Source organism: Petaurus breviceps, unplaced genomic scaffold (assembly GCF_028583685.1).
Source record: "Petaurus breviceps papuanus isolate PSGF00001 unplaced genomic scaffold, PetGlider_PUasm1.0 227, whole genome shotgun sequence".
Taxonomy (NCBI): domain Eukaryota; kingdom Metazoa; phylum Chordata; class Mammalia; order Diprotodontia; family Petauridae; genus Petaurus; species Petaurus breviceps.
In genome coordinates this window covers 11890326-11914212 of record NW_027185896.1, presented here as the reverse complement: position 1 = coordinate 11914212, position 23887 = coordinate 11890326, and the positions used below count along the sequence as shown (strand labels likewise).

The following is a 23887-nucleotide window of genomic DNA, read 5'->3' as shown; positions in this document are numbered from 1 at the left end:
AGAATGAATGAGCACTGCAGTTCCACTCCTTTATAGAGACCATCCCTCTGTTACGTACACTGAAATCATGAATGATTCTGCTAACTCCACTCCTGGTTCATCTCCCCTTTTAGAGCAGGAAGAACCCAAGACGGAAAACCACTCTTTGACAGATAAAAGGTACTGGCTAATTAGGGGTGGGGGGGGGAGGGAGGTGAGGAGAAAAAGCCAGTTGTTTCTTCATAGCAGGTCCTCCCTGATCCCTGTTAAGAGGCCACTTTACAGCAATGCCCTCACATCAGCTTATTGGTCATCAGTGTGCAAATGGCTTAAGGGGCTCTACCCTTAGAGAAACTAGCCATGGAACACAAAAAATAGGAAGCATGCAAACTCATAAAGGCCCCCTTTCTCAATGTGGTAGAAAGAGCCCTGAACTTAAAGTCAGGACACACTAGAGTACAAACCCTAACTCTGGCATTCACTAGTTATGTGACACTGGCAAATTACATTCTCTCTTTGAGCCTCAGTTTGTTTATTTGTAAAATGGGAATATAACACCTGTACTACCTATATACCTCAAAGTGCTACTGGGAGGAAAGTGTTTCATAAACCTTAAGTCATTATAGAAATGGAAATTAACTATTGTTGTTGGTATTATGACTTCCAAGTAATGGAATGTCATAGGAGAGTTTAGTCTTTGCTGACCTGTTCCAAAGCAAACCTAATCAACTCACTGGTAGAAGATGCTAGGACAGAAACAAAAACCAGAGGGGGCACTGTCCAAAGTACTTGCCACAGGCTCACAGGGTTTTAGGTTGAGCTGTAAGAGATTACTATAGTCGAACCTCTGCATTTTACAGATGGGAAACTGAGGGCCAGAGAAGCAGAGTGATTTGCCCAAAGTCCTAGGTACCACATGGTAGAGCTGGGATTCAGATCCAAGTTCTCTGACGTCAAATGCAGTGCTCTTTATCATCCTGATGCCTCTGCCTTTCCTTGGAGGCAAAGATGCTCATCAGAACACCAGAAGGCTCACCTGCATCCCACATACACGGACCCCTATGATTGCAGACGTGCTCTGCTGGCATTTCCGGATCTGGTTAGCTTTCTTCTCCTCTGATGCATCATCTCCATGTTGCCTGGTTCCCATTTTCAGGTCCAGGACACAGGGTACTTGGTAGCGAGAGGTTAAATTTTCCAGTAAGATAAATTCTGGATAGTTAAGGGAAAATCTCAAGAAAGAAACACTTAGAATAGCAAGATGCTCCAAAAGTGTTTGCTGATTCTGAAATCAACATTGGACCCTTGGGGACCAGGGTTCTAGGAACTGAACACATCCTATAAAATGAAAGAATGGGACAGCTAGGTGGCACAGTGAATAGAGCACCAGCCCTGAAGTCAGGAGGACCCAGGTTCAAATCCGATCTCAGACACTTAACACGTACTAGCTGTGTGACCTTAGGCAAGTTACTTAACCCCAATTGCCGTGCCTTCCCCCCTCTAAAAAAGACGAAGGAAGGAAGGAAGGGATGGAGGGAGGGAGGCAGGCAACAGCAGGTCTTATCCCCAATGCTGACCTGCTGTTCTAACAGACAACTTCTCAACAGAGCTTGCATTTTTGACAGCTTGTGTAGTTAGGCAGACAGGTCCCTATGTTATCTCCCAAACTTGGTTCAGAAAGAACATACTCTACATTATTTCACCAACTCTGTGACAGAATCAATTCATAGTTATCATGTTTACTGTACAACATGTATTCGTATATGTAACCCTATGTGTCATTTTTAACCCTATGTTAAACTCTTAAATTCTGTCAATTCAATTCATATTCAAGGCAATTTGATAAATTCTAGGGATAGAAAACAATCACTGCCCTCAAAGGAGATTACATTTTCCCTCAACACCTAGGAAAGTGTTTTCTACATAGTAAGGTATTTAGACAGAACAGGTAGTATTGTGTAGAAGATAAGAGCACCAGCCTTGGAGTCAGGAAGACCTAGGCTCAAGCATTTACTCTGACATACACTGTATATATGACACTGGGCTAGACACTTAACTGCTCAGGTGTTTAGAAATTTCTTATGATCTAATTTGCAGAGTTGTTGCCAATCATCACTGTTAAATGGAAATTCCTTGCTGGGAGTTCTCTACACCAATACATCAGATCTGGTAAAATATATATATATATATCAGAAAAAACTGAATTCAATCAGCATTTGCTATGTGCAAGGCACTGAAGAGACAGTCCCTAATCTCAAGAAAATATTCTATCTTCCTGGAACAATGGACCACATATACAGCCAACTGAATACAAAATACAAGTCAATTTTTTTCCAGACACAGCACAAATGGGGTGAAGATGATGCACTATTCTGTATGGACAATAGCAAGAAGTCCAATTTGGTTAAAACCAAGAATGCACAAGGGCAAGTAAAATGAAATAAATTGAAAAAGATATGCTGGAGGCAGACTGTGAAGAACTTTAAATGACAGAGAGTTTATATTTAATCCTAAAGGTAACAAAAAGCCACTGAACTTTTAGTATTATGAATGATTGATCCAACTGCAGAATGGAAGAAATCTCAAAAGGTCAACAAAACTAGTTTTCTGCCTTCAGGTAGCTAGGACATTATGATTCACTTAACGCACTTTACAGATAAGGTTACTGAGGTACAGTGAAACAAAATGTCCAATGGAGAGAATAAGAAATTGTTGTGAATGAGTCAACATATTGTTAGCAGAAATGGAAAGAATTATGATTTACTTTATGGGCATTCAGACTGACATATAATCTTATTACAAAGGCTTGTATCATTGACTTCTTTTTCCAAAAAAGTACAATGCCCTAAGTGAAGAAAGCTTACTGACCAGGCAGATAAATGATCTAGTCTGCTAAGAGTGAAATAAGAGTCCAAAATCCAATTATGAAGTTTTCAACATGAATAGGTCTATATTCGAAAGATCAGGGCTTAAATCCTGGTTCTGCTATTAGTATTTATATGACCCCGGGCAAGTCACTTCCTCTCTGTGGGCCTCATTTCCCTTATATTTAAAATAAGGAGTGTGGGAGGCAGCCTGTGATAGTGCTGAAAGTGTCAAACATGCAGTGGGCAGGCCTGTATATGGCCCACAACACTCCCAAGTACAGCTGGAACCAGATTAAAATGTAATTGGGAAATACTTAAAATTTTAAAAATACAATAAAACAGATGTTAATATGTGGTGTTCTGAGTCAACATACACCCACAAAGATCCTGATGGTCCCATTTTGTATTTGAGTTTGACACCACGTTATGGAGAGATTCCCACACCTACAGTCAGGAGTAACAGGACAGCAAGTCCTTGCTTGTCAGCAAGTCACCTAATGCCCTTCAGTCCATTTCCTCCTTCTACAAAATGGACACAATATAGGAGTATATGACTCACAGAACTATCATAAGGCTCAAAAGAGATAATGGATGTAAAGAATGCTAAAAACAAACAAACAAAAAACCAATAATATAACAAACAAACAAAACCCTGTAGTATTGTACAAGGTTGGGGGTTCTTAACCTTTTGTCATAAAATCTTTTTAACAGCTCGGGGAAGCCTGTGGACCTTTTCTTAAGAGTAATATAGGATTATAAATGAAGGATTACAGAGGAAATTAATTATGCTGAAATATAATGATCAAAATATTTTTTTAAAAAAAAGGTCACAATCCCCAGTTTAAGCATCTCTATACTACAAAAATATTTCCAGTAGTTTTCTGATGTTAAAGAATCAGACTCTAAGGGGGTTTCCATCAAATGGGAAATGGATAAACAAACTGTGGTAAATAAAAGTAATAGAACACTAAATGACAAAGGGGATGATATCAAAGAAACCTGAGAAAACTAATATGAACAGAAGTGAAGTGGCCAGAACCAGGAAAATAATTTATACTATAACAATTTGTTTGTGAAGATAAACAACTTTGAAAGACTTAGCAAATCTGATCAACACAATGACCAACCACAATTCCAGGGACTCATGATGAAGCATGATGCTATCCTACCCCAAGATAGAGAGATGATGGACTCAGAATAAAGATTGAAGCTTTTTTTTTTTTAACAAGGTCACTGTTAGAATTTGCTTTGTTGGACTATACATACTGGTAATGGGTTGTTTTTCTTACTTTCTCAATGAGTGAGGGAGAGTTAGACAAAAAAGAATTAGAAACTAAAAATAATATTGAGCAGAATTTTTAAAAAGAATTCCTGTAACTAGATGATCTCTAGATGACCTTCATCTTGAAATCCTGTATCTGTAATGTTTCTGATCTCACAGGAGTAAAGATAACAGAAAAATAGTATAACAAAGGTTAAGCACTTTGCAAACCTTAAATCATTACACAAGTGCAAGCTATTGCTGTTACTGTTATTATGGATTCCTACCTACAAGCCACTAGTCCTTGCCTTAAAAACTCTGGAAATAGAAGGATTTTTTCTTGTTTGTTTTTGGGGGAGGGTTGTTTTAAAAATAACCAATTTTTATGTACACACAGTGGCTGAAAGCCTGAATTCAAACCAACCAATGCTTCTCCATTAGTATAAGTTATTATTACTTGGGTAAAAAAAAAAACTAATGTTGGACAACTGTAATAAGTTTCATGTTCACATGTGAGCCATTCCAGGAGTCCCAAGACTGACTACCTTTTGAATAATGCCTTAACAGAACACCTACAGCTCTGCTATCTCTGGCAAAGGATACTGTATTGGTTCCGATGTTTGGCATTTTCTTTCATGCGCTGTAGCTGCTGCTGGTGACATTTCATACTCCAAGGGTTATGGTGTTTCATCTGTGAGCTCACATTCCCCTTTTTCTCTAAACTGTAGTATAAGACTTCTGAGCTTTTTAACCACTCAAATTCTTCTTCTAACTTATGACTAGAAAACAGACAATTAAAACATTAAGGTATTCCACTAAAGACAAATGTCCAATTAAAACAAAGATACATCACACCATTTTTAAGGCAAAGAAACATCTAAAGTAAAGGAACAGCTTCTGTTCTTGGTATGTACGGTAAGGTACTAGTATAATCAACTCTGGGTTTGGAGCCAGAGGCTCTGAATTCAAATATCAGCTGCATGTGGTCCTTCCCTCTCTGGACCTTATCTGTAAAGGGAGAGGGTTGGGTTACACGGCTAGGTCCCTTCCTCCTAATGACACTGGTAGGGGTTATAAACTTGGGAGAACATTTGGCTCTTGGAGTCCTTCCTGACTTCACAAGCTGAGCCCACTTAAGCACTGACCCCAACAGAAGCCCCGGCTCTGCTGCTGCTTACCAACTGGGTGACTTTGGAAGCCATTTAACTTCTCCGGGCCTCAATTTTCTCATCTATAAAATGAGAGGATGGGACTAGATCAAAGGTTCTTAACTTTTTTGTGTCAAGGACCCCCCTCTAGCTGTCTGGTGAAGCCTATGAATCCCTTCTTAAAAATGCATAAAATACCTAGGATTACAAAGGAAATCAATTATATGGAAATGAAGATGTAATTTTTTCCCCTTTCAAGTTTATAGACCTCTTAAAATCCATCCATGGGCTTCAGGTTAAGGATATTTGGCCTAGATGATCACTGAGGTACTTTCCATTTTTTAACTGATCATCTACGGAGTTTCAATGCCCACATTTCACAATAACTTTGCCAGCAGACAATTAACTTTATTATGTTTTATTGCCCAGCAAATCCATGATAAAAATTCCCTACGAACTAAATTTCCTACATTAAATGTTTCCCAATAAGGAAGAAGGGTATCATAAGATACCCAAGTATAAATGTTCCTGTGTCACCGCTCCAAATGATGGTATTATGGGGCAAAGAGATTAAATTAGAACTAGCATTTCAAGGTTACTCATGTTGCATTATTATAGACATCCACATTCTTTGTACAACTGATATCTACCAAAATACTGTTCTGTTAAAAATATATGATTCTAACTTTCAATCATTTGCTGATAAACAGCAGTACATAATTTGGCCTTCTAAGTAGGAATGTTCTCCATGACAGGGAACTTCAGAAACTAAACCAGATTCCTTAAATATTCCACTTTGTAACCTGTGAGTGATAGTAAAATATAAAACTCAAAAAATCAACTTCAATCTGCAGGTTTAATTCAGGGTACCTTTTATACCAACCTTTTAATTTTTTCCTCTTTTCTGTGCTGTCGGACCCACTCCTTGGTGATCTTTTCCGTTTCTAGTAAATGAGTCTTTTTGTTAGCCCACCTTAAGAGCTTATTTTTGGGTTCGCAGTCTGAATTATCTATACTGTCTAAATTACCATGGTCCCCTTTTAATGGGTATGCTATTAAACATAAGTTTCCATCTTCATCCTCTTCAAAGCTTACTGATACAACACCTATAGGGAGGAGGAGGAGGAGAAGAAAATAATTTAACATAATAGGAAAAAACACACTTTATACAACATGAGTTTAACGTTTTGGTTTGTTTCTTACCCTGTTCCTTAGTTTCTATGTTCCCAGAGGCCCAAAACTCATCTGCCAACCTAACAAATATCAAAACATCTTGACAAAATGACACCTCACAGAGAACACAATTTATCATGGACCAAACATTGGATCAGTCTTTTCTTGCTGATGCACTGAACAATATAGGACCAAATAATAACAGGAGACATTTTTACATTATTGAAAATGTTTATTAATTTAAAGAAGAAAAAAGTGACTGGTCTAACCCTTGGCAAGATGTAAAAACATTTTTATTATTTTATTTATATCCTGTTATGGAAAAAATAAGTATCCTGTTGAGAAACACCAAAAGCTTTAAGTTTTGCATTACAGCAAAGCCCAAAGCATCGACCAGGACACAGATTTGACTGAGGATTAAAGAGCTTTAGAGAAAAGCAAAGACTTACAAGAGCAAAACAAAGGGGTGGGTGATTGGAAACAAATTACACAGTACAACAGATCCTCCTCTGCAAAGGCTGCCCTGAGAATCTTTGGGCACCCTATGTCTACGGCGAACTGGACAAGCCTTTTTGTCCAGCAATGACTGATTTTATTGAGGTTGAAGTCCCATGAAATAAATAACAAAATGCAATACACAGCAAATTGTATTGGGATACACAGAAACATGGTGAAAGCATTTTTTTCTCCTCTGAGTCTCTAGAGCACTGCAAGGGGAGGGGGTCATAAGTCTTTGAGCAAAGTGCTGACAAGGCTGCCCTCAGTGCCCGATGAGAAAGTTTCAGCAGTTACCGAAGAGTGAGCGTCGTTACAACTGGCTGAATGCTTTTTCTCACAGTCCTCTCTCTTTGCCCCCCATCAATGACTCAATCTGCTCAGTCCTTGCCGTGTGTTCTCAAATGGCCGGAGGGGAAAGAGTTCAGGGAGAGACTTCTGAGGTGGGCAGGCGACTCAGGGACCTGGGTTAGGGATTAGCTGGGGTGGGGAGTTCAGAATCCTGGCCTGACAGTCTTGCTGCCACATAAGAAAGAACTAGAGAGGGAAAGGGCCAGGCAGGGAAGAGCCAGCTAACATAGGCCTTTGGCTTTGTCCTGGAAAAAAACAACACAAAAGGAAGGACCAAGTGAAGACCCCTAATCCTTCCCCTTCACTGAAAAAGAACCATCATTTACACATTGTCGTACAGGTGTCTAGTACATTTTTGCTTTTAAGAGCAACATTTTCAACATCTCCAGAAGACTGAAGTGTTCCACTGTCTTTCATACACAAGAGAACATAAATTTTGATAGTTTTAGCGTATTCCTCCAGCATTTACAAATGATGCTTTCTAAAAGGTCACACAATACTGGCGACTATTAAAGTCTCCACAGTAAGGCTTTACAAAAATGAAGAAACAACTCAGTGTGTCTGATTCAATGGAATTGCCTCTAGATAGCAGCTTCTGGAATATTTGGGAACTGCAGCAGGATATAGTTATCTAGCTCCCACCTTGCAGAATGGGAATTTCCACTTCCACACTCTTCTGACTCAGCCTTAGCCCAAATTCTATTGATCCTTGCCTACCTAACGTTCTCGAATTTGAGTCTCAAGGGCAAATACAGGCTGCTAATATTTAAGAAAAAAATACTTTCAAAATCTTCCCTGTTATTCCCAACACTGTGATAAAGTATTTAAGACACAGTTAAAAGAATACCGGAATATAAAACAGAAGCTCAGCTTCTAACACCACCAGACAAAAAACAAGCCAAACCTCCCCCAACCCTCCACAACAAAACAATTAAGCAATCTTACCCAATACTTGGAAAGGGGAGTAGGAAGAGGGAAAGTAGAAAGAACAAACTCGGAGAGTCAAATAAAAGCAGTCTATGGGAACATTTCCCAGCAAATACTTACCTGGCCCCGCCTAAGGAAGATATGACTACCCAACAGAACTGCTCAGTTCTAATGCTGTTAGCAAGCCATGTCCACCCTTGCATCACCACAGCCCGACTCTAGCAACAGCAAAATATGGGAAGAGAAACCCCCTAAAACCTCCTCCAGGCTGAGGAGGCTTTAAGGAGGATAAGACAACAACAGAATGAGGCACAAAATGGAAAGCCAACACCTTTCATGAGCTGGATGCTTACCTTTATACTGGGGAGTAAATTTACGCATTTCTGTCGGAAGAGTTTCATAGAACTGGTGTTCCCTCTGGATGAGGGGCTTACAGATGGTTGATTCATTAAACCGGAGGACACAGGAGTGACCTCCCACCTGGTGAACAAAAGGTTCCAGCAGAACTCCCTTGGCATAGTGCTCCACTTCCATAGCTCCGAATGCTGGGCTCATCCTTGTAGCACATTAGACAGAACAATGCGGCAGTGGGAAGAAAGGCAGCTCAAAAGCAGACGGATCCCCAATTCTGTGCCTCCAAAGCTACTGATTGCAGTCAAGAAGTTCTGTTAGAAACAAGCACAAGGAAATCCAGGGCTATGAGTAAATTGCCAGATAAGAATCCTAAGCAAAGTTCAAGCCAGGGAAGAAGTCGGCTCCACCCTTCTCTCTGGGAAGCAGAAACTGAAATGGTTCTTAGAGTTTCCAGCAGGAAGACAAACAAGAATGAGCTCATTCGAGAGGAGACAAACAATGCCAAAGGCTCCTCCCACCAGAGAAGCAGCCAACTGGATGCTAGGGAAGCTAGCTTTGCTGCAGCTAGCTGCTGGGCTGGCTGTACCACTTCAGAGGCAGAGGAGAGAACAAGACAAGGTCTAGGAGAAAAAACAGAAAAACATAACCTGCTACTCCCAGTTTATTTTGGCTACCACATCTCCTGGGAGCCTCACCCTTCCCTGAACCCTGAGCAACACTTCAGGATCCACCCCACACACCTTTGGGGTCCCAATGGATTATCATCTTGGTCCAAATACAGCTTGCACTTTTACCCCCAAATCATACTTACACACAATCAGAAAGATTTAACAAGATCATAAGATTTAAAGCTGGAAGGGACTTTAGAAGAACCAAATCTACAGGTGAGGAAGAGTCCATTTAAGCTCAATCTTCCATTTTATAGATGGAAACTGAAGCCCAAGACAGTAACTTGGCCAAGGTTGCACAAACTAGTTAAGTAGAAGACGCAGAAATCTGTTTCAGGTTTTCTAACTTCGAATCTAATATTCCAAGAGAAAAACAAAGAGTGGCAATGAATAAAATATTTTTAACCCAAATCGAAAGAAATATTGTTATAATTTTGTGCTATTATTTTTCAATGCATGTGGTTTTGGGAGTATATATATATTATACTGATGTTTAAAAACAATAAAATATAAATCTTATTTTGTACTCCATTAAAATTTTTGAGGTACTAATCTAGTTTTTCCAGCTAACCTGTAAACTCTGAGAGGGCAGAGTCTCATCCTAATAGGACACATAATAAACACACTACAAATACTTGTTGGCTGATTATAAAAGTATTTTCATAGAGGAAAAGAACCTGAAAATTTAACAGTACAGTGATTACATAGGCAAACAAAAGAATTTGGAGCCAATTTGGAGAAAAAGATTAGAGTTTAGAATCTATCTACTGTTAATGGTCAAAGCCATTTCCCCCTCATTTTTCCTCCATCAAAGTCAAATTATAAATTTAAAAATTAAATTCTGCTTAAATCCACACCATTATCTAAAGACAGGAATGAAGAAATGAAGGTGCTAGTATCTCCTAGTTTTCAGTGATTATTGGTTTAAAAGCCATTTCAACACAAGAAAACCTGTACCTATAAACCAACACACAGGCCAATGCTCCCTAAGATATAACGAAGCTAGTGGCAGCTAGGTGGTGCAGTGAGTAAAGCTCTGACCCTGGAGTCAGGAGGACCAGAGTTCGGTTCTGGCCTCAGACACTTAACACCCACACAAAAAAACTAGCTGTGTAACCTTGGGCAAGTTACTTAACCCCAATTGCCCTCCAAAAGGCAAAAAAAAAAAAAAAAAGATATAATGAAACTGTTTAACGTTTGCTATTTACTAAAACTGCAAAAGTGTTTGGGAAAGAATAAAGGTCATTCTAAACTCCTATCCAAAAAATCCAAAGGGTGCCAAAACTCTATATAGTCCCCCATCTTTTCCCTGAGGGTGTTAATTTAGCTGTCTACAACACCCCTGTGACAGAAGACCCACAACAAAAGGAAATAGCTTTAATGGTTATGAAACTCAATCATTTCAATCATTAACTTCTGTATCTACAAAACAATTTGGACCCTGTTCTATCTGAAAGAAGGTTACCTGCTTGATTTAAAAAGACAGACAAAGTGTTCTAGGTCACTGGACTATTTTTAATCAGTCTATCCTGATGGACAAAAGCTTTAGCATAGCATTAAAACCTGACAGGGACTGTTGCAGGAAGAGCGCTGATCTGCAACAATGGTAAGCGTACTATAAATGAGCACAGAACACTTTGTCCCTGAGAATGGTAAGCTATTTACTGTTTAATACATATCTGATCCAATTTCATTCCCATACATGCTTACATGCCTACATAACCCTAATCTGAATACTTTAAGACACCTTCATTTTTGGAAAAGGCTGAAATTCTCCTAAGTGTCCCACTTTCTAGACAAGAGAACTTTTCTGCAAGGATATGATTTAACTACTAGGGCTGTTATTAGAGTCATACACAATTCCTACTGGGCAGTCCTAAGGGTGAATCCGTCTGATTGTCCCCATTATGTAAGTAAAGATAAGGAAAAACAAGAAGGATATGAATATCTCCCCAGAGGAAAGATAATCTCTCTCTTTCAAGGTACAGATATATCCACTGGCTCTTCTACCTGGAAAATATGAGGCAGTCACGGTGTAGAAAGAACAATAAACTGGAACTCTGGAGACTAGCTTCTAGGCCCATCTCTGCTACTAACTTGCAATGGGACCTATGTGTTTCAGATTGAAATAAGTAACAAATGAGGGTTTTCATATCTCTAAAATTGATATAATCTACACAATCAAAATCAAAAGCCTAACAAATTGAAAGGCTTTCAACATGTGATTTCTCTTTTATATTTAAAAAATGTTTTTTCCTCAAAGGGCTCAAGACTTAGAAGACCTAATTAAAACCAATTTCATATTCTTCTCTTACTGGTTCACTAGTATCTGTATCTTCTACTCCTAATTGACAAAAGAACATAAATCAGTAAACTACCCCAAAATGCAAGTCATGTAAATTTTCCTTTATCTCAAATTGCTAGGATGACTCTGGATGCAATGATCTTAGAACCTCTGGCCATCAGACTGTGGTCACTATGTTGTGCTTTCAAGAGAAGGGTCTGGAAACACAGGGCAAGAGCTGATTCCCTTTCCTACAAGGTATGTATTTTAAAGTATTTTAGAAATTATCTAACAGTTACTCAAAATATTCAGTTCATTCAGGCAGAAAGAGATTGAGTCACTATGAAGAAGTTCGCAGCAGTAGTATGTCAACAATATGCCAAACTGCCCAGAAGATGGCAGTACAACTCATTTTGCATTCCATCATGGGATGTTCTGCCAGTTCCAGTCTCTTATTTATCTAGATGTGGTTACATGGATCTACTGTAAAGATTTTGCCATGGAAAGCTGCTGGTTTGCAGCTTGCCTGCTATGGTTATTACCAAAACTTGCAACTGGGAGTTCTATTTCATGAGTTGAGTTCTATAAAACTTAAAATAACTGGCTTTCCATCAGAGAGATACTCATAAATATCCAAATCCAAATCCCAGCTCCAGTTCTAACTATATCACACTGGAATAAACCTTCCCCATCTCCAAGACTCATTTTTCTGATCTATTAAATGAAGGCATCATATCCTCCATTTCTTCCTCCTAGGCTCACCACTTACTGCTCCCCAAATGTCAGACAATAAACCTTTGCATATAAACTAAAGAATATTTCATGTTTGAGGCAGTCAGGTAAAATAGTGGAGAAAGAGTTCAATTTGGAGTCAAAAAGACCTGATTTTGAATCCTGCCTCAGATACTTATTAGCTGTGCGGCCCTCTGATCCCTATCCCTCATCTGTAAAATGGGGATAACAAAATTACCCACATTAAGTTGTTGTGAGAATCAAATAATAAACATAAAATATGTTGGAAACTTTAAGGCAGTATATATAAATGCCAGCTAGCTATTACTATTATTATACATAATGGAATAAATGTTCCCCACTATTAGCAATGGTGGTCTGCCAACAGAAAGCTATATGCCCACTTGCAAGGGATGTTTAAGAAGTGATTCTTGCTCAGGGACAGGTACTTCTTGGGAACTTCTGAAGTCTCTCTCATTTCTAAGATTTGGTGGTGATTTTGCCCCCCAGTAGAGGATCTTTGATCACACACAAACTCTTTCCCACATCCCCAATGTACTCATTAGCCACTCTGCATGACTTGGCAGCTGGCTTAGTCCCAGGTACAACACAACGCCCAGAAGTCTGTGGGGCATTTGTTACCTATGTAACAGGCCACTGGAGTCAACTGAGCCTAAAGTTATAGGAAAAAATATGTCCAATTCTGCTTAGAGCCAAGTCTGATGACAGAAGGAAGGAAAGAAACAAGCGCCAGGCACTTTGCTAACTGTTTTACAAACACTATCTCATTTGATCCTCACAACCACCGTGAAAGATAAGTATTATTATTACCCACATTTGAGAGTTGAAACTGAAATAGACAAAGAGGTTAAGTGACTTGCCCAGCACTGAACTACTAGTAAGTATGACAGACTGAATTTGAACTCAACTACTCCTGACTCCAGGCACAGTACTCTATCCAATGTCCCACCTAGTTGCTTTTCTTTTTTTTGTTGGGTTTTTTTTTTTTTTTTGCTTTTTGGAGGGCAATTGGGGTTAAATGACTTGCCCAAAGTCACACAGCTAGTAATTGTGTCAAGTGTCTGAGGCTGGATTTGAACTCAGGTCCTCCTGACTCCAGGGCCAGTGCTCTATTCACTGCACCACCTAGCCACCCCGCACTTAGTTGCTTTTCAATCAGAAGGATTGAAAGGTAGCAACTGCTATGTTATTTAACCTATTTTCTTCGAACTTACAGAAAATTCAAATAGCCAATATTAAAGGAGAGTTAATGTACCCATATGTCTTTATCACTACAGCCTATCCTACCCAAAAGGAATCAATAGAAGTGGAAAGAAATGTGACTGATCTCTTACGATTATGTTTTAGAATTTTTCTATTAAGTATCCCAGTTCTATAGCAATAATTTAGTCTAATACTATGAAAACTGATCATTTCAACTCATAGTTGAAAACTATAAAGGAGTACCAGCAATAATACCACAACTGCCCATGTTATTTCTCTGCCTTCTGTCTAGCACTGAACTCTAGGACCAAAGTTGCAAAGAAGTCTCAAACTTTACCAGTGGATTCCAAGAATACAAACAGGAGAAATCAGGAAGAGGGGGGGAAAAAGAGAAAAAAAGGAACTAGAAGGCTACAGAGAGTGGGGCAGCAGAAGTGGGTAGGAGAAGGAGACTCCAGAGGGAAGGGATGAGGAGTGATATTAAGAATGTGTCTAATTAAATTTAAATAAGCTATCCTCTATCTTTCAAAATTTTAATGAATCTCTCTCCATGGGCATTCCAGAGTACTAGACAAATTGTTTCTTATCTGCTGATGAATTTCTATGATATCTTTCCCAACAACTGGCTTCACTTTGCTATGTTAGCTAGTTAACAAAGGTTAAATAGACCTCTGTGTTTCAAGAGCATTATACAGTTTTGGAATAAGATGCCTAGAGAGTAATCAGGAAAGCAAGGAAATCTTAGAAGATACAGTTTCTAAACTTACTTTCACTACAGCACTCCACTAAGGAATCTCTACCCCACTAACACTCTTTTGGCTCTTTGCCAGTCTAATTCCTGCTGGGTAAGAGAGAACTTTGTTATATGAAAATTCCAGTTAGATGAAATCAGTCAGATCTCAATGTCCTTCACTTAGGAGAAATAACCTTTATTCTAATTAAACAAAACACTGATTATTTAAAAACCTAAACTTCAACAAACACCTTCATCTTAGATGGGAATGTCCATGGTTAGCCATGGTGTAAAAACTTATTTTTCCTCAGCTGTAAATTTAGATCATCTATAACACCAAAGGGGCATGGGCACTTTTGTGGATTTGTCAGTTGGATACTTTTTTCATTTTCACACAATTATTCAGTTTGCTGTTGCAAAAGTCTCTTTTTTTAACACCAATATTTAGTCTGTGATGCTATGTATCTGAAAATCATGAATACCACAATCTTAGAACTACAATCTCAGGTGACTTAAAATGTAATGAGAAGACAAATAGTAGGTATAAAAACAGGCTGCAGGATGTTACTAAAGGTGACTCACATAAAAAAGTGTCCACCCATCCCACCCTGCCCCCTCCAAAAGAAATTTTTTATTCAAGGCCACATACAAGTGAAAAAGAGGTAGGCCAATGATGAGACAAGAGTAAGGGATAACAAATTGACAGACCTTAGTTTCACACTGATATTCATAAAATATTAAATGAATCACAAGGTCCTTAGAGAATTCTGCACATCCATTTATGGAAGAACAAGATCAAGACTCACATAGGATGAGAAGACATGGAGTGATGAACATCCATACCCTATGGAGAAAGCACCCACAAAGATGAGATCACAGATCCATTAAAGTATAGAAAAAATAGAAGACTCTTATAAGGAAACCTTCCTAATTTATAGATGAAGTACTGAAATACAGCAAAAAGCCCACAAAACATCACTGGCTCCGAATAAAATCACAGACAGCCCGTCAATGGAAAGTCAGATCTTGTACTTTTGATGGTCTCTAGTCTTGTCTCATACGGGGTCCTTCATGCAGCCTTCACCCACCCAACAAGGAGATCTCTCTTCTTCCAAACCTATACTTCTACTATCACAAAGTTCCTCCTCATATACACCCTGTGCTTATTTCTCAATGTTCCAGGGACAACACAAAGAATTGCTGGCTAAGTCATTTCTTGCCTTTAGACCTTTACTTCCTTAGTTTCCTATACCTGGAATAAGCTTCCCAACTCTAATTTCTATCCATTTTTTAAGCTCTAGCTCAAATGCCACCTTCTCCATAAAATTTTCCTTTGCACAAGTTCCTTTCATAGTATCTTGTATATAACTACTGTATGTATACATACATATATATGTATATGTTTTTATTAACCTTTTTTTGGTAATATAATTTATTGATGTTGTATATATTTTTTATATGTGCTTGCAGTCTTTTCCATTAGAATGTAAGCATACTGTGAGTAGGGATCATTCATTTTTCGTACTTGTATCCCTAGTGTCTAGTATAGAGCCTAACACATAGCAAGTGCTAAACAAATACTTATTAAGTGATTGATGCTATGGGTATATAAGATTCTTAGATAAATTCAATAACATAACTGTTCAATGGTTATCTGATAATGACTATCAAGTAAGCCATAATACGGGAAAATGTATGCTTAACAAATGTGTTTGCCACTGCCATGGAAGATATGTCTATCGCAGAGTCCAAATTGAAAAGACATTCCTTAAAGGTGGTGAGGACTTCCATTCTTTTAATTAAATTTTTTTTTTCAATTAACAAAAATCCATTCATCTTCCCAGCTTGTAAGGAAGCCCTTGTAACAAATATGTATAGTCAAGCAAAACATTTCCACATTGGCCATATTTAAAAAAAAAAATTAGAGTAATCCATACTCTAAGTCCATCACCTGTCTGTCAGGAGGAAAATAGTATGTTTCATTATAAATCCTCTGGAATCTATCTGGAGTCTGTTACTGCATTGATCAGAGTTCTTAAGTCTTTCAAAGTTGTTTGTTTCAAGAGTATCATTATAGTATAGATTATTCTCCTGGTTCTACTCGCTTCACTTTTGCATTGGTTCATAAAGCCTTTCCAGGTTTTTCTGAAACCATACCCTTCATCATTTCTTACAGCATAACAACATTCCACAACACTAATATGCCATAAGTTGTTCAGCCATTCCCCAATTTATGGGCATCCCTTCAGTTTCCAGTTCTTTGATGTCTCAAAATGAACAGCCATAGACATTTTTCTATGTATGGTCTCTTTTCCTCTTTCTTTGATCTCTTTGTATAAAGTGAAGACTTTATTTTTTTTTAATCAGATGTTTTATTGACTTCTAGTTTACATCATTCATTTCTGCAAGATTTTGAGTTATAAATTTTCTCCTCGTTTTTCCCCTACCCATGACCCCAAAAACAGCGATCCCACTGGATATCCCCTCCTCCAATCTGCTCTCTCCCATATCTTCTCCCATACCCCCTTCAACTTTCCAGTAGGGCATGGTGGATCTCTATGCCCCAGTGCCTGTATATCTTCTTTCCCAATTACATGTAAGAGAGTATTAATAATAGTATATATGTATATATAATTTTAAGCATTTGATTTTAAAACTTTGAATTCCAGATTCATTCCCTTCCTCCCTTGACACTCACCCTTACTGGGAAAATAAGCAATTCAGTATAGGTTATACATGTGTAGCTATGCAAAACATTTCCATGGTGGATATACTGTAAAAGACTGACTATATTTCCCTCCCTCCTATCCCACCTCCCACTGTTCTATTCTCTACTTTGATCCTGTCCCTTTTCAAAAGTGGGTACTTCCAACTTCCCTCCTCCCCAGCCTGCTCTCCCTTCTATCATCCCCCCTCTCCTGTAGGGTGAAATACCCTATTTAGTGTGTATGTCATTCCTTCCCCAAGCCAAATTCAATGGGAATAAGGTTGACCCATTCCCTTTTACCTTCCTATTCTTCCCCTCCATTAAAACCATTTTCCCTTGCCTCTTCTATAGGAGGTAGTTTGTCCCATTCTGTCTCTCCCCATCTCCTCTCATTATATTCTTTTCTCACCACTTAATATCACCTTTTAAGTATCATCCCTTCCTATTAAATTGGTCCTGTGCCTTTTATCCATGTATACCTGTACACATATATACATACATTCACATATGTATTCAGATGCCCATATACCCTCCTATATAGACATATATGTATGTATGTATGTGTATATATATACACACACATGCATACATTTCTATTCCCTTCAACTATTCTCATACTGAGAAAAGTTTCATCATTTACAATTATTGTTTTTCCTTGTAAGAGATGTAAATAGTTCAACTTTGATAAGTTCCTTAAGCTTTATTTTCCCTGTTTACCTTCTCATGCTTCTCTTGCTTCTTGTATCTGAATGTGAAATTTTCTATTCAACTCTGGTTTTTTTCATCAAAAATGCTTGAATAGTCCTCTATTCCAGTGAATGAAGATATTTTCCCCTGAGACATGATACTCAGTTTTGCTGGGTAGGTGAACATTCTAGAACATTTTAGAACATTTTTAGAACATTCTAGTTCTAAAAAAAGAATAAGATTTCCTTCATCTTACATTTTTATTCAGTATAAACTCTGTGACTTGCAGCAGCAATTTCCTCTCAATTATAAAAAGTGGTTCTTTTTATAAATCAATACAGTGCATCCTTAGCCCCCAATAACAACAGATGTTGCCCTTTCTCCAAACATTCAAGAAATAAACTGCAAATTTTTATTAAGTCAGTTTAATTTAACCATTAGAAAATATTATGGAGTCTCTTAAATGTGTTATGTATTGTCCTCTGGCGGACATTACATAATCATAAAATGTATTCTTTAGAGATACAAAGCACTTAATTTGAAAGTTACTTTTCCAATCTGCATCTCCTTTATTTCAGATATTTAAGGAACCTAGGAAAGTTGGTAAATGAATTCACCTAAAGAATGGTGAATCAAGGGATAACTCCCCAAAATACATCTTAAAAATTATCAAATATAATTTGAGTGGTTAGAAACATGGATAAAATAAACAAAAAAAGACAACAGTTTGGTGGGTATCTACAATTAAAACTATGACAGCACTTTAAAGCTCTTCACAGTGGCTTATGACTATGTCTCAGTAAGGGTAGCCTAATTATTCAATGCTACCTTCAAAGGTTATAGATTAGACACTCTGGTGGATCAGTACTTACTTTTACAAATAGTAAAATACTTAAGAGTTAGTCACCAAATGTAAGTCTCTCCAAAATGACCCAATGCAAACCCATCCTAACTAATGGGGGGAAAAACATTCAAATCTCAGGATATCAATTCAACAAACATTTTCTAAGTATCTATTATGTGCAAAGCACTGTATTAGGTGCTGGGCATACAAAGATGAAAACATTACACAATCTGTACTTGTGGAGCTTATAATTTACTAAGGGAATACAGCAAGTAAATAAATGAGTAAGATACAAAGTAGAATAGAATGGGAGCAAAGGAAAGATTTAGATAAAATGCCCTAGGAAAATCTGGGGAGAAAGTGGAGAGATAAAGGAAGGCTTCAAGAAAAAGGTGGCTCCTGAGCTGCATCTTTAAGGAAAAGAACTTCAACCTGTGGAGATGAGGAATAATAATAACAGCTAGCATTTTTATAGTGTCTATACTTATGTGCCAGGCACTGTACTAAGTACTTTACATTTGATTCTCACAACTCTGGGAGGTAAGTGCTATTATTATCCTCATTTTACAGTTGAAGAAACTGAGGCAAATAGAGGTTAAGTGACTTGCCCAAGGTCACTCAGCTAGCATGTGTCTAAGGCTGGAACTTAGGTCCTTCCTGACTCCAAGCCCAGTACTCTATCCACCTTACCTAACAGCCTCTAGGAAGGTGAGCATTCCAGGTGTGGAATGCATCTGTGAATGCAAGGACACCAAGGAAAGGAAGAAATCCTACAACACTGTATATAAAGTGTGTTAAGGGGAATCTGAAATTAAGTATGAGAAGATAAAGTAGAAAGACTAAAATGCTAAGCTGAGGAGTTTGTAGGTTATCCTAGAGGCAATAGGGAACCCACTGAAGGAAGGTTTCTGAGTAGAGTAACATGCTCAAACATGTACATTAGGGAGATTATTTAAGCAGTTATTCAATGGACTGATAGAAAACAAGAGAATGGAAAACAGGGAGACCAGTAAGGAAGCTACTAAAATAGTCCAGGCAAGAAGTTTTTGAAAGCCTCCACCAATGTGTATTATTAATGAGACTGAAGATTAGAGGATGTTAACACATACATAGAAGTAGCATCAATAGGCCTTGATAAGTGATTAGATGTGAAGGGGTATGGGAGATTAAAGAGTAAAATAGGATGTCATTATTTCAAGTATGAGTGATTTTAGTGAATAATAGTGCCAACAATGAAAGGGGGATGCTGAAAGAAACCTGGGAAGACATCAGTAGAACCAGGAGAACAATTTACACAATGACCATAAAAATATAAAGGAAAACAACTGCAAAATACTTCAGATCTCTCTTCAGTTCATGGAACAATGATTTAGAAGTCTGATGATGAAGTATACTCCCCACCTATTAGCACAAAGGTGATAAACTAGAGCTTCAGAATGATACGCAACTTTTGGGGGAAAGTCAATGTGTTAATTTGTTTGGTTTGAGTTACAAGGAAGAGATCTAAATGGTCAACAGTGATAAAGATGCAAAAAAAAATATCAATAAAACATTTAAAAATATACAGGAGAGCCTAGGGAAGTTCAAAAGTGGACAAAGATAATAAAAAGGGCAATTTTATTACTACCAAGTTAAACAATATGTATTTAAAAGTCCAAATAATATGTAAGAAGTTATAACATATACCATTTTTTTCTGTTCTCTGTATATTTGATTTTTGTGTACTGAATTAATAAGAAAAAGAGAGAGAAAGAGAAAGAGAGAGAGAGAGAGAGAGAGAGAGAGAGAGAGAGAGAGAGAGAGAGAGAGAGAGAGAGAGAGAGAGACCCTGCACAGAAATTATAAATGAAAGTCATGGAAATAAATGGGGTCATTTAAGTAAAGAATAAAAAAAGGCTGAAAACAGTTTTAGGAGATACATTTGGGGATCGAGAAGGATGAAACATAAAGGAGACAAAGAAGTGACCTCTATACGATAAATTATTACTATTATTAAAATCACTGGTCTTCACCTGTACCCTGTTCTCTCTCTCCTGACACCATCTTTATACAAGTTTAGTTCTGTACCTAACTGGCCTAATCTTTAAAAAGAGACCTAAAATATGCATGTAAGCTTGAGCCAATCTCTATGTTTCCCTCTGATCCATCTCTATGCTGACAATTTGATTTAACTGAGTACAGGAAATGTTCATGTTAATAGCACCAACTATTCCCAATCAGAAGAAAAAAATGTCCAACAGAGACAGTACGGAATAAAAATAAAGATGTAATATCTAATATTAAAATAAAACTTCAAAAAAATTAATACTTCCAAAACAGTGAGAAAGAGTCTGTTTTGGGTGGCTCTCTGGTTTTAATTCCTCAGAAGCTAAAGAAAGACATATGTTACACACATATAAACAAGTAAGAGTTATTAAGTCCAATTGTACTTTCCCTAAAATCACAGCAGGGATCAAATAAAAACCAAATCCAAAAATATTTACTGAGTACTTACTGTTATGTTATCATGGGAACACAATATGGTACAGTAAAAATAGCACTAAATAAGAAACCTAGGTTTGAATCCCACCTCTACCATCTTCTCTGTGTAACTTTCACACAGGTCATACAAATGACTTTCCCTCTCTGAGCCTCAGTGTTTTTATCTCTGCCCAGTTTGCTTCAAAGGGCTATTGTGAGGATCAAATGAGATGATGGCTATGAATATACTTAAAGCACAGTCTCATCATAAAGTATTGTGAAATGCAAGGTTATGTGCAAGGATTAGCCATGTAGTAAAGAAATCATCTAGTACTCACTTTACATTTTTGACAGATAATCTCAGTAACCACAAACTACATGTTACCATAAAAAACAAGACTTTGAAATTGTTTTCAAATATATTACTACAATTAAATTTATATTTTATATTCATTAAAACATATAATCATAATATGTATTCATTTCTCTTGTGTATCAATTGGCAGGGGAATGCAGTCACAACTCTGACCTAGGTTTGGGTCCTGGCTTTTACTATTTCTGTGAGCAAGTTCTTTTCCCAATCTGAGTCCAAGTGTAAAATAAGTGACTTGGGCTTAATGTCTCTAAGGTCTCTAAGATACATTCCAGTTCTAGATCCCATGAGCTGAACAAAACCCAGAGGTGCTTTGGAGAAATTCTGTCTTGAACACATCAGGCAAGAACAATATAAAGCTCTTAAAATAAGAATGAGTTGACTAAATGCCAGTGAGAAAATTTAAAGAATTCAAAGGCAAATGTTGTATATGTAAGTACAGAGGCTTCATATTAACAATCTCTCTCTCTCTCTGTGAGCTACAACTACTTCAGGGGTGCTAAGCTACCATTCAGACAAAATCATACATAGCCCTACAAACTCTCACAAGTAGAAAAGAAGAGCGACAAAAGGATCAGCCCTCTGGAAAAGCAGAGGCCTCCTTTATTTTTTATAATGATCCTGTCATTTCAAATCTAAAAAGAGATGCTGTCAGAGGGAGCTAGGTGCCCTCCTAAGGTCCCTTTGGAAAAGATGAAAACCTGGATGCTGGAAGCACAAAGGGACCCAAATCAATATGCCCAAAACAAATGCAGCTGCAACAAGCAAGTTTAATAAGATAAAAGCAACAGTGGGAGAGAAGGCAACTGCTAATCTTTATTTAGGAGGCCATCAAAATGGGCCTCAATGCAACTAATTTTTGCTAATGGTTAACTATAATTTTTGTATCTTGTCATCAGTCCAGGATAAGACTACAGTTTACTAGAACTGTTTGTATTAAGCTACAAAATCAATAGGTTCAACTAGGAAGTTTGCTTTTTCTAATACAGAAGAAATTCCTTGAAGCTAGGGGGGAAAAAAAAACCCTAGCTGCCCTGAAAAGTGAAGGTCTCCTCTTCCCAAATCATATTCATTATGATTTTTCATTTTGATAAGAGCAAAAATGTTTGAAAATCAACCCTGAGACCAACAATCACAGTAAATATAAATAGTATACAACTTTAAATGGTCTTTAAGAGTCTTTCAGCTATACAATTGAGTCTATAATTCTAAACCTATCCAAAGAAAAACCACTACTGAAAATATACACAATGAAATAAATGCCTGAGTGTTTTTCTCCTTAGTTCTGCTTATTTCTGTTTCTGAACCAAGAGCTATAGCTATGCTACTATCCTCAAGTTCTAAACACATAGTAATGAGCTAAGTAAATACTGAGAATGTTAACCTCAAAATGAGCTCTTTAAATTAAATCTGACTAAAAAGTGTAGAATGAGTGAGCATTATGCTATGGTCATCTGAATAATTCTATTCACTATGTGAGCATTGAAGTTGGTTCCTTTAAAGAAGGGGAGTTAAGAAATCACTCAGTAATCAGAGAAAACAAAAGGCTTTAACACTATATCAAAGACTCTCCTTAAAAGAGATATACCAGGGGCAGCCAGGTGGCTCAAGGAGTAAGAGCACTAGCTCCAGTGTTGGGATAACCTGGGGATCAAATCTGGGCTCAGATACTTAGCACCACACACAGAAGTAACTGGCCGTGTAACCTTGAGCAAGTTACTTAACCCCAACTGCTTAAAAAATAAAAAAATAAAAGAGATATACCACTCTTAGTGGACAGAAGGACTTAAGAGTCAGAAGGCCTTAAGGTTTCAAGTCCAACGTCCAACATCTACCTGCTAGATGTAAGATTTTCATGCTCTAGATATATGGGGAATTATTATTATGGGAAAGCAAAGAAGAGAAATTCCAACATATTTCAAAAAGATGGATGGATTACATGGATACATTAGTTACTTACTTCTATCGATTTAATAACATTTCATTCCAATTTTAACAAAAGAAAAGGAAGAGAATCTCTCCCAAACAAGTGTAGTGTCAGGAACTGGGATCATCCTTTACTTACACATACACACACACACACACACACACACACACACAATCACCCATGTTGAAGGGACCCCTTGTCTCCAGTGAAGAATAAGAGTATGAAACAGTATTTTATACTCCCAAGTCCTATACAAACTGTTCTGTAAAAGAAATAAAGGGCTCTCTCAGTTGATTCTCTTCATTCTAGTCACAACAGTACCAAATGCCAACCAATCTTTTAGCCTCCCTCAGTTCAAACTCTCTGGAGGGGGGGGGACCATAAAGTGCCTCCAAATGCAGTTACTTCATCTTTCCATTCTTCCTCAGTATCTTCATCTTTATCCACCAAGAAGAATCTAAATGGTTTCTAGCCTGGTGCTCTTTAAATCTGATGGTGGTAGCCAGGATTCTCTCTGTTGGAGATACTGTTTATCCCTGAGGTACCTAAGTGCTAGAAAACTGGCATGGGTACCAAGTTGTTTTCTCTATCTCACTATCACTAGGTGTGACTAGCCTGACAAGTCATGACTAGCCTGACAAGTTATGACAAGTCTGTCTAAGCCTCAGTTTCCTCTCATCTGTATAATAGGAA

General features: G+C 37.7%; 1 protein-coding gene across 3 annotated transcripts in view; it reads right to left on the bottom strand.

Annotated features, from left to right (window-relative positions):
• IP6K2 (inositol hexakisphosphate kinase 2) overlaps positions 1-23887 on the bottom strand; it is a 47176-nt gene that overhangs the window by 2789 nt on the left and 20500 nt on the right. For all 3 annotated transcript variants that reach the window (XM_069095780.1, XM_069095781.1, XM_069095782.1), the window contains 4 exons: positions 8555-8866; positions 6139-6361; positions 4711-4886; positions 1016-1191 (listed from right to left, as the gene is read on the bottom strand). In XM_069095780.1, coding sequence (XP_068951881.1) covers positions 1016-1191; positions 4711-4886; positions 6139-6361; positions 8555-8756 — 777 coding nt within the window. In that variant the 5' untranslated portion in view covers positions 8757-8866. The remainder of the gene's footprint in view (positions 1-1015; positions 1192-4710; positions 4887-6138; positions 6362-8554; positions 8867-23887) is intronic.